This window comes from Hemiscyllium ocellatum, chromosome 36 (genome assembly GCF_020745735.1).
Source record: "Hemiscyllium ocellatum isolate sHemOce1 chromosome 36, sHemOce1.pat.X.cur, whole genome shotgun sequence".
Classification (NCBI taxonomy): domain Eukaryota; kingdom Metazoa; phylum Chordata; class Chondrichthyes; order Orectolobiformes; family Hemiscylliidae; genus Hemiscyllium; species Hemiscyllium ocellatum.
Window position 1 is genome coordinate 18,182,605 of NC_083436.1, and position 16,376 is coordinate 18,198,980.

Genomic DNA, 16,376 nt, shown 5'->3' on the forward strand with positions numbered 1-16,376 from the left:
TTGCCACCACCCAGCCCAGCTCTGCAGCTTATCTATGTCCCTCTGTAACCTGCAACATCCTTCTGCACTGTCCACAACTCCACCGACCTCAATGTCATCCACAGATTTACTAATCCATCCTCCTCATCCAGGTCATTTATAAAAATGATAAACAGCCACGGCCCCAAAACAGACCCTTGTGGTACATCACTAGAAACTGAACTCCAGGATGAACATTTCCCATCAACCACCACCCTTTGCCTTCTTAGAGCTAGCCAATATCTGATCCAAACAGCTCAATAAACCTCAATCCCATTCCTCCATAGCCTAACTTGGGGAACCTTATCAAATGCTTTACTGAAATACATCACATCAACTGCCTTACTCTCATCTACCTGTTTGGTCACTTTTTCAAAGAACTCAATAAGGTTTGTGAGGCACGACCTACCCTTCACAAAACCATGTTGATGATCCCTAATCAAATTATTCATTTCTAGATGATTATAAATCCTATCTCTTATAATCCTTTCCAAAACTTTGCCTACAACAGAAGTAAGGCTTACTGGTCTATAATTAGTAGGATTGCCTCTACTCCTCTTCTTGAACAAGGGGACAACATGTGCCCTCCGCTAGTCTTCAGGCACTATTCCTTTAGACAATGACAACATAAAGATCAAAGCCAAAAACTCTGCAATCTCCACCCTAGCTTCCCAGAAAATACTAGGATAAATCCCTTCTGGCTCAGGGCACTTTTCTATTTTCACATTTTCCGGAATTGCTAACACCTCTTCCCTATGAATCTCAATCCCATCTAGTCTGTTCGCCTGTATCTCAGTACTCTCCTAGACAACATTGTCTTTTTCCTGTGCAAATACTGACAAAAAATATTCAGTTACCTCTTTGGACTCCACGCACAACTTCCCACTACTGTCCTTGACTGGATCACGCAGCTCAATGCCATATTCCCATTTTCCCCGGATAACCTTGATGCCTTTTTGCCGTTGTTGCTTTCGTTGTTAAAAGATTGATGGCATAATAGATAGTGAAAAGGTTTTCTAAGATTACAAAGGGATCTTAGTCATATGGGTCAATGGGCTGAAAAATGACCGATCAAGTTCAATCTGGACAAGTGCGAGGTATCACATTTTGATACAACAAATAAGGTAGGGCCTTGGGTAGTGCTGTAGAACAGAGGGACCTAGGGGTTGAGGAACATAATTCGTGGTAATTTGTATCACATATAGACATGGTGGTTGAAAAGACATTTGGCACGTTTGCCTTCATTGCTCAGTCCTTTGAGTATAGGAGTTGGGAAGTCATGTTGCGGCTATACGGGACATTTGTGAGGCCTCTTTTGGAATACTGTATCCTGTTCTGGTCACCCAGTTACAGGAAGGATATTATTAAGCTGGAGAGGGTTCGGAAGTGATTTTACAGGATGTTGCTGGGTGTAGAAGGTTTGAGCTATAAAACAAGTCTGGATGGGCTGGGACTCTCTTCAGTGGACCCACAATGCTGTTCGAGAGGAAGTTCCTGTATTTTGACCCTGCGATGCTGGAAGAAAAAGCGATTTATTTCCTAGTCAACATGGCGAGTATTTTGGTGGAGCACTTGCAGCTGGTTGTGTTTTCAAAAGTAGCTGCTGCCCCTGTGCTTCTAGATGGTAGTGGCCATTAGTTTTAAAGATTCTTTCTAAAAAGCCTTGGTGAAATTCTGTACTGCCTGTCTTGTAGATGACACACAGTGAGTCAGTGATGGAGGGAGTGGGTGTTTGAGAATGTGGTGTCAATCAAGTGGGGCTGCCTCATCCTGAAATGCATACCTGAAGCATTGTTGGAGCTGCACTCATTCAGGTGACTGGGGAGTATTCTATCACACTCCTGACTTGTAGATGAATAATGGGCTTCGGGTAATCAGGTGATGAGGTGCAGAATTCCTAGACACTGACCTGCTTTTGTAGTCACTGTATTTGTATAGCAGGTCCAGTTGAGCTTTGGTCAATGGTAACCCCCTGAATTTTGATAATGGTGGATTCAGTGATGGTACATTGTGCAATAATCCTGGCCACTGACCTTAAAATGGACAGAAGGTCATTGATAGTTGGGTTTAGGGCACCACCATGAAAAACTCCTGCAGAGATGCTCTGGGGTTGAGATGACTGACAACCACATCCATTTTCTTTGTGCAAGTTATGAGTCCAACCAGCAGAAAGTCTGTCCCCTGATTCCCATTGACTCCAGCTTTTCTGGGATTCCTTGATGCAACACTCAGTCAAATGCATCCGTAGTGTCAAGGGCAGTCATTCTCACCTCACCTCTGGACTTTAGTTCTTTTGTCCATTGTTTGAGCCAAGTAATGAAGTCAGGAACTGTATGACCCTGACAAAACCCAGACTGAACCTGAGTGATCAAGTTATTGCTCAGTAAATGCTACTTGACAGTACTGTTGATAATTTCTTCTATCATGAGTAGCCTGATGGTAAATGGCAGTTTGGGTTTGTTCTAACTTGTATGTATTGGACATTGTCCATTTTCCACATTATTGGCTAGATGTCAGTATTGTAACTGTGCTGGAATAGCTTGGCTTGGGGAATGGCATGTTCCTGAGCATAGGTTTTCAGTACTATTGCTGGAATGTTGTCATGGCCCATAGTCTTTGCAGTATTCAGTGCCTCCAACCATTTCTGGATATCAGGTGGAGTGAATTGAATCAGCTGAAGACTGGTAGCTGTAATACTTGAGGCCTCCGGAGGGTCACCCACTGGCACTGCTGGCTGAAGATCATTGTAAATACTTGAACCTTATCTTTGTACTGATATGCTCGGCTACAAATGGGATATTTGTGGAACTTCCTTCTCCAGTGAGTTGTTTAATTGTTCACCACCATTCATGACTGTTTGTGGTTGGGTTGCAGGAATTAGTTCTGTTTTTTTCTTGCAGAACTGGTTAATTGGTTAACCCCATGCATCACCTTTTGCTTATGGTGTTTGGCATACATGTCATTCTATGTTGTGGCTTCACCTTCTTTATAAGTATATCTGATACAACCCCTGGCATATCGTCTTGCTGTCTTCATTGAACCAGACTGATCCCCTGACTTGATGATAATTTTAGAGTGAGGATTGGCCATGAGGTTGCAGATTGTGATTGAATATTATTATAACGCTGATGGCTGACAGTGCCTCATAGATGCCCAGTCTTGCGTAGCTAAATCTGTTTGAAATTTGTCCCATTGCAATAATAGCACAAAATGCAGTAAAGGGTATCCTCAATGTGAAGAAAGAACGCTGTCTCCACAAGGACCTCTATTATTAGGGTTAATTACTCACAAATCTAATGACCAATTAAGTTAAATTAAATAATCTGTCAGCCAATCAAAAGATGACAAGACACCATTAGATGTTGAGATGGAAGATGTTGAAATTCTTTAGAGAATAAAATTCAATTTCCAGACTTAGACTGCAGAATGAAATACGTCTTTTCATGAAACTGCAATCTTTTGGATCTGATGAGTATGCTTTTGTCTCTGGAAACATTAATCTAGTACGAGAAAAAGACAGTGAATTTTAGATACATGCTGCACTATGTATAAAGACTAAGCAGTTTAATTGTAAGAATGAATAATTTTTATACACTTGGAATTTAATTGACTTTACAATAACTTCAGTAAGTCTGCAATAATATATATTTGTCTTTGAATGAAGTTTCTGTTTGAATAAAATTTCTTTGAATTTATGAACTGAATATTTTTGTCCCCTTTTGAATCAAACATGCTAGTTCAAAATTGAGAATTAGAACTAATTGCTGGTCAAATGGATTAATTCCAACTGGGCATCCTGTTAGACAAGACAAACACTGCGACCAATTTAAATGTATTGGAAACACAAAGGTGTTGGTGAGGTAGAATTAGCCTGCATAAGGTTTCTGAAGTTAATCTCTCACATAATTATTGCAAGAACATTATGTGGATAAGAAATAAGAGAAGACCAAGGAAAGATCTTTGGGAGACTCCAGAAGTATTGGGTTGGAAGCAGAAAGAGAAACCATTGCAAGGGGAAGGTGGGGTTGGACATGGAGCAGTATCTTACAAAAGGGTCAAGAGTAGGCTTGTTGAAAATGAATCTGATGATTGAAAATTTAAAGGAAAGTAGGGCATTACCAGAGGAGATGAGACTGCTTGTAACCTGGTTAACATGGAGGAGAATAAGTGGAGAATTAGGTTGTCAGTAACTTAGTAGGTATAGAAGTCAAGAAAGTTGGCTTTTGTGGATATAGATGAGCTTGGAGAGGGCATGAGGGTTGATAGAAGAGAAACTAGAGAAATATACAAATTTAGGGTGAGGCAAAAAAGAACCTGGAGGCACCTTTGTTTTAGATTTAGATTACTTACTTACAATGTGGAAACAGGCCCTTCGGCCCAACAAGTCCACACCGGCCCTCCAAAGACCAACCTACCCAGACCCATTTCCCTACATTTATCCCTTCACCTAACACTATAAGCAATTTAGCATGGTCAATACACCTAACCCGCACATTTTTGGACTGTGGGAGGAAACCGGAGCACCCGGAGGAAACCCACGCAAACACAGAGAGAATGTGCAAACTCCACACAGTCAGTTGCCTGAGGCGGGAATTGAACCCGGATCTCTGGCTGTTTTGCTGGACAAAGGAATGCCAGGATATAAGAAATGATCTGGCAGAAGCAGTTAAATAGTAGTTTCAATCTTGGAGACAGTCAATTAGCTCTGAGCAGAGGCTGTCAGAGGTGCAAGCAAAAAGGCAGGAGAAACGAGTTTATGCAGGGGATTTGCAATGAAGAAGAAACACTGGGATTTATCTTTGCATTTCAGGAAGATTTTGAAATACTGAGCAGTTTTGACAAAGGTAAGCAGGACTAACCAGTGTTCTTCGTCATAACAAAACTAGTTACCATAAGTATTCAAATCCTTGACTCCTTATATAAGTGGAAATGATGTATCAGGGGTATAAAAAAACCCTGGAGAGAATAAGAGTTTTACTGGAGGCACAAAAATGTTGAGGTGAGTTTGTAACTAAGCAATTTGGAAGATATAGAACTATTGTAGTGAATAGAGAGCCAAAAGGCTGTGCAGGTGGAAATTTGAAAGTGCTGTTAGTAATGACCAGGGTAAGATATGTCTCCAAGATCAAATGGAACTGGGTTGGATTGGGAAGAGAGATGTGAGTAATGAGCGATGCAGGGAGTGATTTGAGATTACTCTAACTGTAAATGAGAGGATTAGAATAAAGATTCTGTGTGAGATAGTATGTTCGCGGGAACACCTGCAAAAGTATGCCACCCTGTCTTATTCTACCCTACACTTAGTCGTCTATCACCCTGAGCACACTGATTTAACTTAGTCACTGGTGCACCACCTCAAAAATAATATTCTCATCCTTGTGTTTAGGCATACCTCATGATTCCAATTTTTAAAATATTTCTGTAACCTGTTTCAAAACTTTGAAATTGTGCTGTGACTATTTAGTATTTTATGCATCTTTCATACCTTATGGTGGCTGTTTCTGCAGTAATTTCATTGATAGCTGCTAGAATTTGTTCCTTAAACCTCCTACCTCATTTCACCGGGGCCCTCAGTAAACCTTTGGCCAAAATGCGTTGCTGCTAATATCCAATTATTTTGCTGTGCTTCAATTTTTGTCCAATTACACCTGTGTGAAGTTTTTTGTTACCTTCTGCAATGCTAGGAGGTACTACATTAAGTAAATGCAAGCTGTGACTGAAATCATTTTTAAAGTGGAGGTGTTTATCTATATTTTTACTCAGAAGCCGAAATCCCATGATGGCAGTACTGCACAATCCCAGTCGAGTGAACTTTCAAAGGAATTTACTTTGACATTACTTTTGTGCAAAACAGCCTTGATCTGCAACGCAAATATTGAGCAATAAATTGCTATTTCCAAAAGGCTGACACACAGTAGCCTCCATCAACAAACACTTTCCATCAGATATGATGCAGTTCTTCAGAGTTTACTTTGAACACTTGTTGCAAATTTGAAGAAGTAAGTATGCAGAGTTAAATTAATTAAAAATATCACAGTCTTATTTTTATCCATGTATGAAAAGGCAGCAGAGAAAATGAAAAGCCTGATCAAGTTTTTTTGAGAAAGAGGAACTTTGGTATATTCTGGTCAACAAAGGAAAACTAAATCACCGCACAGAGTAATGAAATGGAGGAGGGAGGAACTGCTTCAGTGTTCTCCCTCATGGATAATAAGATCTGGTACAAAATCGTCTTGTTTAAGAATCACAGGAGTGTTATTGCACAAACGGAGGCCATTTGGCCCATCTTGCCTTCATCCCAATTTCCTGATACTTTTCCCCATTTCCTTGCACATTATTTATATCAAAATGATCATCCAATTCCCTCTTGGATGCCTCAGTTGACTCTGCCGTCACCACACTTGTAGGCAGCGTATTCCATATACGAACTACTCACTGAGTGAAACTCTCTTCCTCACTTCATCTTTTCTAGATTACTTTAAATCTATGCCCTCTTGTTGTCATCAAATACCTACAGTATAGAAACAGGTCATTTGACCCAACAAGTCCACGTAACCTTCTGAAGAGTATCCAACCCAGACCCATTCCTCTACCCTATTACTTTACATTTCCCCTGACTAATGCACCTAACCTATACATCCTTGAAAACTACGAGCAATTTACCATGGCCAACTCACCTAACCAGCACATCATTGGATTGTGAGAGGAAATCGGAGCATCTGGAGGTAAACCACACAGACAAAGGGAGAACGTGCAAACTCCACACAGACGGTTGCCCGAAGCTGGAATCGAACCCAGGTCCCTGGTGCTGTGAGGCAGCAATACTAACCACTGAGTTACCCTGTCCTTATCCCATTCACAAGTCCTCCCTATCTACTCTATCCAGCCCACTCATAAGCTTGAAAACATGTGTCAGATTTCCTCCTGGCCTCCTTCACTCCCTGGAGGACAGTCCCAGCCTCCTTCACTCCATGGAGGACAGTCCCAGTTTCCTTCACTCCATGGAGGACAGTCCCAGTCTCCTCCTCTCCATGGAGGACAGTCCCAGTTTCCTTCACTCCATGGAGGACAGTCCCAGTCTCCTCCTCTCCATGGAGGACAGTCCCAGTTTCCTTCACTCCCTGGAGGACAGTCCCAGTTTCCTTCACTCCCTGGAGGACAGTCCCAGCCTCCTTCACTCCCTGGAGGACAGTCCCAGCCTCCTTCACTCCCTGGAGGACAGTCCCAGTCTCCTCCTCTCCATGGAGGACAGTCCCAGTTTCCTTCACTCCATGGAGGACAGTCCCAGTCTCCTCCTCTCCATGGAGGACAGTCCCAGTTTCCTTCACTCCATGGAGGACAGTCCCAGTCTCCTCCTCTCCATGGAGGACAGTCCCAGTCTCCTCCTCTCCATGGAGGACAGTCCCAGTTTCCTTCACTCCATGGAGGACAGTCCCAGTCTCCTCCTCTCCATGGAGGACAGTCCCAGCCTCCTTCACTCCATGGAGGACAGTCCCAGTCTCCTCCTCTCCATGGAGGACAGTCCCAGCCTCCTTCTCTACCTGGAGGACAGTCCCAGTCTCCTCCTCTCCATGGAGGACAGTCCCAGCCTCCTTCACTCCATGGAGTACAGTCCCAGCCTCCTTGTCTCTCTGGAGGATGAACCTAACTTGTTCAATGTATTCTTATAACTGAACTTTCTCATTCCTGAAACCATTGTTGTAAACCATGTCTGCACTTTTTCCTATGCATTCACATCCTTTGTACAATGTGGGTACTTAGATCTGTAGATAATACTCCAACTGAGCTCTAATAAGTGTCTTCTGTAGAAGTCTGGGAATTGTGCTTCATAGCAATGAAAAGGGGCAAATAAAATGGAACCTGGATCTGTCAATTTGCACCACAGTCATAGAAAAAAATGCAAATTATGTTTTGAAGGTAAACGTACCTCTACTTGACTTTGTTCTGGGTAGGGAATGCTGTCAGTTTGGGTAGCAGGTAAAAAGAAGCAAATAATATGAATGATTAAAGGAAACCAACAGGAATCTGCAAACTTCCAAATTTGATGAGAACATATTTGTTAATGAGTGAGAAACATGCCTCTCCATTAGCTGCAAGGGATTCCTGGGACAGCCATGAGTCAGACATAGTTCAGCTAACCTGAGCCATTATCACACTCAACCTTCATAGTGACCTGCTATGAATGTTGTCCTTCCATCTCAACATTCAACTTCTCACAATCTGCTGTCTCTCAGATCATCGCACCAGTAGATCACCATCTGACAAGGTTGGAGCTCTCCTTTTAATCCTCCAACCTTTTAAACAAAAATCCAAGAAACACTTTTTTTTAATCAAATTAATTTCCTTTTCAACGTTATCAACAATGATAATAGCTAATATGACTGGTAAAATTTGACTAAGATGTTAACATGCATAACCAGAATTCCAATTTGTTAATGTGTGCTAGGCTTATCATTTCCCTCGGGGTTGTAAATTTCTCATTTTGAGCCACACTTCAGGGGTTTTATCCAGGGCTGTGCTGAGGCAATGCTTTATTCCAAATGGGACATGAAATGGAGGTCCCATCTGCCTGTTCTAAATTTTCAGGGTGATGTTTCACTGTGGGCGGCACGGTGGCCTCACAGCACCTGAGACCTGGGTTCAATTCCCGACTCAGGTGACTGACTGTGTGGAGTTTGCACGTTCTCCCTGTGTCTGCGTGGGTTTCCTCCGGGTGCTCCAGTTTCCTCCCACAGTCCAAAGATGTGCAGGTCAGGTGAACTGGCCATGATAAATTGCCCGTAGTGTTAGGTAAGGGGTAAATGTAGGGGTATGGGTGGGTTGCGCTTCGGCGGGTCGGTGTGGACTTGTTGGGCCGAAGGGCCTGTTTCCACACTGTAAGTCTAATCTAATCTTGTGGCACTGTTTAAACAGAAAGGAGTAGGGCAATTCTCTGAGTGTCTGAAGGGCTTATGCTCGAAACGTCGAATTCTCTATTCCTGAGTTGCTGCCTGGCCTGCTGTGCTTTGACCAGCAACACATTTGCAGCTGTGATCTCCAGCAACTGCAGACCTCATTTTTTACTCGTTAACACTTACCCACATATCATCTGAACTGACTAGGCGTCCTGAGAATGTTGCTGAAATTATCTATGTAACGGGCAACTTTAAAAATATTTAATTGTGTGAAGTGTTTTGAACTGTTTGGATGTGATAAGCCTTTATACAAATGCAAGTGATACATATATATAAGTCAATTATCTATGTGGAATCAAATTGCATTCAAGTATATAGCTCAATAATGTTTTACATGTGTTCAAGAAGAATAATATCCTTGTCCAGTCTATCTTCTTAAAGTGCTCTGAAATCTTAAACCACTGGTAATGTTTCCTATGGCGAGAGACAGCTTTGGAGAAGAGGAAGATTGTATTTCTGTCTTGTTGCACACTATAGACATACAATGAACCAAGTTATCAACTTAAAATTTCATACTTTCCCCAACATCCAAATCACATTAGAACATAGAACAATACAGCGCAGAACAGGTCTGTCGGCCCTTGATGTTGCGCCAACCTGTGAACTAATCTAAGTCCATCCCCCTACACTATCCCATCATTACCCATGTGCTTATCTAAGGATTGTTTAAATCTCCCTAATTACATTGGCAGGCAGGGCATTCCACACCCTTATGACTCTCTGAGTAAAGAACCTACCTCTGACATCTGTCTTAAATCTATCACCCTTCAATTTGTAGCTATGCCCCCTCGTACAAGCTGACATTATCATCCTAGGAAAAAGACTTTCACTGTCTACCCTAACTAATCGTCTGATCATCTTGTTCATCTCTATCAAATCCCCTCTTAGCCTTCTTCTTTCCAATGAGAACAGACCCAAGTCTCTCAGCCTTTCCTCATAAGACCTTCCCTCCAGAGCAGGCAACATCCTGGTAAATCTCCTCTGCACCTTTCCCAATGCTTCCACATCCTTCCTATAATGGGGCGGCCAGAACTGTACACAATACTCCAAGTGTGGCTGCATTGGCGTTTTGTATAGGTGCAGCATGACATTACGGCTCAGGAACTCAATCTCTCTACTAATAACACCCAACATACCGTATGCCTTCTTAACAGCATTATCAACCTAGGTGGCAACTTTCAGGGATCTATGTACATAGACTCCAAGATCCCTCTGCATATTCTTCCCAAAGGGAATCACCTCACATTTATCGACATTGAACTCTATTTGCCACCTCTCAGCTCAGTTCTGCAGTTTATCCAAGTTCCCCCTGCAACCTGCAACATTCTTCCACATTGTCCACTACTCCACCGATTTTAGTGTCATCTGCAAACATACTAACCCATCCACCTATGCCTACATCTGAGTCATTTGTAAAAATGACAAACAGCAGTGGGTCCCAAAACAGACCCTTGTGGCGCACCACTAGTAACTGGACTCCAGACTGAATATTTTCCATCAACCATCACTCGCTGCCTTCTTACAGAAAGCTAGTTTCTAGTCCAAACTGCTAAATCACGCTTAATCCCATGCCTCTGCATTTTATCCAACAGCCTACCATGTGGAACCTTATCAAAAGCCTTGTTGAAGCCCATGTACATCACGTCAACTGCCCTACCCTCATCCACATGCTTAGCCACCTCCTCAAAAAACTCAATGAGATTTGTGAGACATGACCTGCCTTTGAAGAAACCATGTTGACTGTCTGCAATCAAATTGTTGCTTGCGAGATTATTATAAATCCTATCTCTCATAATCCTTTCCAAAACTGTTCCTACAGCAGATGCAAGGCTCACTGGTCTATAATTACTTGGGTCATCTCTACTGCCCTTCTTGTACAAGAGCACAACATTTGCAATCCTTCAGTCCTCTGGTTCTAAGCCTGGAGACAATGATGACTCAAAGGTCAAAGCCAAAGCCTCCAACACCTCCTTCCTAACTTCCCGGAGAATCCTCAGATAAATCCCATCCGGCCCAGAGGATTTATCTACTTTCGCTTATCCTAGAATTGAGAACACCTCTTCCTTACTAACCTCAATCCTTTCTAGTCTAATAGCTCTCATCTCATTCTTCTCCTCTACAAGATTCTCCTTTCCCTGAGTGAAAACTGATGAGAAATATTCATTTATCATCTGTCCGATCTCCAAACGGTCCACACACAACTTCCTACTCCTGTCTTTGACTGGCCCTATTCCTACCTTAGTCATCCTTTTATTCCTCACATACTTGTAGACTATGAATCTATAATACCAAAAGCTGTTGGAGAAATAAGATTCCAGAACAGTTTTCTTTCTATTGTTGTGTAGAAGGAATATAATTACAGAATAATTCCCTGGTTGTGACTTATTGTTACATTTCAAAAAGTAAACTTCAGATTCTCGTTAAAGCAGAACACTATCAGTTACTTCTAAGTTGGATTCCACAGCTGATTACATAGTAGGAGAGAGATTTAATATCTTTATTAAAATATATTGCATAATTAAATTAAAATTGTATTACATGCTTTGTAACTATTATATATACCATTTGTTATCATCTTTTATGACATGGACCATTTCTTATCAATAAGAATCATTAATTATGTAATTAAATATGGTGTCTGGTGCAGAACTTTACCACTACTGTTGTGAAGGAGAAAGTGAGGACTGCAGATGCTGGAGATCAGAGCTGAAAATGTGTTGCTGGAAAAGTGCAGGAGGTCAGGCAGCATCCAAGGAACAGGAGATTTGACGTTTATGCCCGAAACGTCGAATTTCCTGTTCCTTGGATGCTGCCTGACTTGCTGCATTTTTCCAGCAACACATTTTCAGCTCACTACTGTTGTGAAAGCAACATAGCTCTGGACATTATTTTATATTTTAAAAGTACACTTTATTCATAAAGTCATCTGTAAGTACATACAAATGTTCTAAGTCAGTTCTATACAGTCTTTACAGAAAACAAAAAGCAAACAGGGCGGTACGGTGGCTCAGTGGTTAGCACTGCTGCCTCACAGTGCCAGGGACCCAGGTTCAATTCCTGCCATTGGCAAATTTCTGTGTGGAGTTTGCACATTCTCCCCGTGTCTGCGTGGGTTTCCTCCCACAGTCCAAAGATGTGCAGGTCAGGTGAATTGGCCATGCTAAATTGCCCATAGTGCTAGGTGCATTAGTCAGAGGGAAATGGGTCTGGGTGGGTTACTCTTCGGAGGGTCAGTGTGGACTTGTTGGGCTGAAGGGCCTGTTTCCATACTTAGCGAATCTAATCTACTCTACAAAGTGGCACCTATAAAAAATTCATTTCTTCCCCCACTTTTACGTTCAATAGATCAGGTTTCTGAAGTGTCTTTTTTTGAAGGTAGATTATTGTGACCTAGAATCCCCTACAGGAGATCCCAGCTAGATGAGACAGGGGAGCCCACACTCTACTTTCATAGAACACAAGTACCCTGCTAGATAAAACAAATTCCTGTATTCAGTGGCTGTAACTCTGACTGCCTGCTTGCTGAGTCTGGTTCCTAGTGCCTTTACAATATCTGACCTACACAATTTCGTTGATGAGTAGAAATGCTTGCTCTGTTTATTATGGGGTATAGTTTGATACATTATATGAAATCAGAATTAGACTTGGATTGGTCTATGCATCTCAAATGCTTTGGAAGCAGCTTCACACGTGAAAAAGATAGTTGATTGAGGCACTGGAGGATAGCAAGCAACCTGGGAATCATCATAACATAGTTTGAGTTGGTGCTTTCAGATGGAAGGGGAAAGGAGATGTTTTCCCATCAACTTCTTGTAATTGCACACTTCTGGAGCAGATATGACTTGAACTTAGACCTCCAAACTCAAAGGTAGGGTCACTACCAGCACTACAAGAGCCCTTGGAAAGGAAATATATTTTCTAATCGACTTGTTCAGAGGTGTTATAATGCATCCCTCCAGCAGGTGGGACTTGAACCTAGTTCAGAGGTAGGGACACTACCACTCAAATGCCCTTAAAAGGGTAAAGGAAGCCAAGGCAGCATTGTTCATAAAATTATTGTTGGTGAATGAACTCCTTTTGTCCACTGATTCAGACACCTCTCACTTCATTAAATATAAATCTGCAGTTTCTAGGATTATAAATTCTGAGTCTATTCTTCAAAACTTCCGAATAGCTGGGTATTATTTTGAAATTCCATGCAAGACATCCACCTTCTACACCACCACTGATCTTTATGATATTTCATGAGTCTTATTGTTGTCCTTTTTGTACTAAAGACCTGATCTTTTATATTGTATTTGATAATAATGCATTAATAGTGGTAAAAGAACCTCTTTAGGAACAAATCATAAAAGCTCTAATTTTTAACAGTCCAAGCTTCTCTCTTCCACTCTGCTCCTTTGCCTTTCCTTATTTCTTATTGCACATCATCCTTCCTCTATATAGGGTCACCTAATTACGAGCAGTTAATTGCGAATGACTTTCCAAAAATCATTGGCTCGATTGTAAATATTTTATTGTGCGAGCAAATATTGTAGGTTCAAATCTCACTCAAGAATTTGGACAGTGCACTGAAAACCCAATTATTATGTGCGATATACTTTGCAACATTTCAGAGAGATATAAAAAGATGCTACATAACTGGGGCGGCATGGTGGCTCAGTGATTAGCACTGCTACCTCACAGCACCAGGGACTTTGGTTTGATTCCTGCCTTGGGTGACTGTCTGTGTGGAGTTTGCACATTCTCCCAGTGTCTGTGTGAATTTCCTCTCACAATCTGAAAGATGTGCAGGTTAGTTGAATTGGCAATGCCCATGGTGTTAGTCAGGGGTAAATGCAGGGGATGGGTTACGCTTTGGAGGGTTGGTATGGACTTGATGGGCCAAAGGGCCTGTTTCCATACTGTAGGTAATCTAATAACTGCAATTCTTTTCCTCTAGTATAGTACCTCCCCAAGAAAATTTATTTGGCAGTGAATGATTTAACATGCTATCAGAAAGAATTGTATATCTTGATTTGAGAATATTTATAATACCGAGTCAGTGCTATTGGCATTTTAAAAAAAATACTATTAACGAAGGTTACATTGCAACATACTAGTTGAATCAGGCATCGGCATTCTATTTATTGGTGCCCTCTACTTAGTAACTTCCTGAGGGCCAGTGGGAGAAACCTTACTGGCCTGGATTTCCCTCTGAAGCACTGGATATTTTGCTGTAGTTTTGGGATGATAGGTAAAGTGAAACAAGTACAGAAAATGCTGGAGAAACACAGCAAGTCTGGCAGCATCCATGGTGAGAAGTAAAGTTAACACTTCACCTCGAGCATGACTTTATTTCAGAACTGAAAGGTGTTCAAAAGTGATCTTTTTTAATATTTTTGATTTGGCAGAGGAAGAACAAGGGGTAGATGGTGTACAGGCCCAGTGCAAAAGACAGAAGAATTGTTAACGTTGGTGAAAGAGAAAAGGAGATGTAAAATCGGTGTAAATTAAGACGTGAAAGGGAAAGAGTGTTCTACCAAGAGTAAAGAAAATAAGAGGACTAGGAAGAGGATGATGGGTAGGGAGACGTGGTTGGGAGAGATAATGTTAGAAAAATAGAGAAGAGACATTATGCAGTCAGTTTCTGACATTACAGAATTCAATATTGAATCTCAAGGCTATAAAGTGCCGAAGTGCAAAATGGGGTTTTGTTCCTTGAGCTTGTTGTTGTGTGAGAAAGGAGTGGAGGCTCCGAAAGCCTGTGGTTTCAAATACACCTCCTGGACCATAACCCAGTGTTATGTGATTTTTGAATTGGTATTTGGAACATTGCATTAGGTCCAGGACAGAAACATTAGCATGACAGCAAGGTGGTTTATTAAAATGGCAACCAATTGGAAGGTCAGAGTCATTCTTATATATAGAGCAGAGCTGTTCCAAAATGCAGGTCACCCAATCTATATTTGGTCTCATCGGTGTAAAGGAGACCACATTGAGAGCAGAGGATAAAATGGACTAAAGTGAAAGAAATACAAGTGAAATGCTGCTTCACCAGGAAGATATGCTTGGGGCCTTAGGCAGTGGGAAAGCACGAGGGTGAATGGGCAAATGTTACATCTTCAGCGATTGCATGGGAAGCTGTAATAAGGGTGAGAAAGTGTTAGGAATGATGGAGGAGTCGATCAGGATGTCACAGAAGGGATGGTCCCTGCAAAATGCTGACAGTGGATAGGCGCGGAAGAGATGTTTTGGTCGTAACATCCTGCTGGAGGTGGCAGAAATGGCAAAGGATAATCTTTGAATGCGGTGACTAAAATTAAGTATAGTGAAGCAGGAATGGGTTGAAATGATGGTTCTGCCAGAGCAGACCAGTTTGTGGATTTTGTGGGAGGTGGTAGAAGTGGGTTGTACAAGGTTTGGGGGAGACTGTGGAAGATAGATCTCCACAGGAGGTGCATTCTGCAAACTACAGCCTGATGTTCAGTGGTTGGATCACGATCCATGGGAAAATTGGAGGAAATGATTGAGATTTGGCACTCAGCCTGTACAAGGTAGAGATCGCCAAGTGCTGTAAAGTGAAATGTATTATTTAAGGCTGCTTGTTGAAGTCTGCCATAAAAGCTACGATCCCTACATTTAAAGTTGGCATTTGAACCGATGAATATTTTATAATTACTGCTATGTTTAATTTATTTTACTTTTATCTCTCATCCATCACATCCAATTGAAAATGCTAAAACTGAATTCAGTTTGCACAGAAGCCAGCAAAAAGCCTTTCGCCTCAGCTGCAGACTGCACAGGCTGATCCTCTTGCATATTGTTGCAATATTTCTAACATAGATCTTCATAACCATTTCTGAAACCTTTGTGCTGGTCACAAATTGAACGTAGATCAGAGTTCATGTTAGCCATTGCCAGATAACTGATACCTGCAATGCAATATAATCTAACACAACAAAGCAATTACTGACTGAATGTGATGACAGGGCACTTATTCATCAGTTGAAACTGCTTTTGATAGATTGCCTCATCACTGAATATCTTTGATCTTCATCTTGGATCTAACTTGCTGCAACCAGAATGTACAATGCAATGTTTAGCCTTCCAGTAGTACCATTAAAAATCTTAGAGAAAATAAAGCATCCTTGTTTGTCATAATAAAACATGTTTTTTAAAAATCTGTTTTTAGCTTTATGCCAAGCAAGAATGTAGTGATTTAATGCTGCTTTTTCATCATTGTCTCAATATCTCCCTGATAGCATGGACCCCAAAGCCGCACAAAGTTTACAGCATCTCTACAGTACCGAAGCAGATGATTGGCCTATCGACCCTTTGAATCGCATCCCACCCAGGTCCTCGCCCTTAATCTCTCCTTGTAACCCTGCATTTCCTATGATTAATCTACCAAGCCTGCACACT

General features: G+C 41.6%; 2 protein-coding genes across 6 annotated transcripts in view; both read left to right on the forward strand.

Annotated features, from left to right (window-relative positions):
• ucp1 (uncoupling protein 1) overlaps positions 1-16,376 on the forward strand; it is an 86,260-nt gene that overhangs the window by 41,290 nt on the left and 28,594 nt on the right. The gene's annotated exons all lie outside the window — the stretch shown is intronic.
• Positions 6,926-7,660, forward strand: LOC132833287 (basic salivary proline-rich protein 3-like). Its single transcript, XM_060851451.1, has one exon. It carries the CDS (start codon positions 6,926-6,928, stop codon positions 7,658-7,660), a length of 735 nt encoding a protein of 244 aa, XP_060707434.1.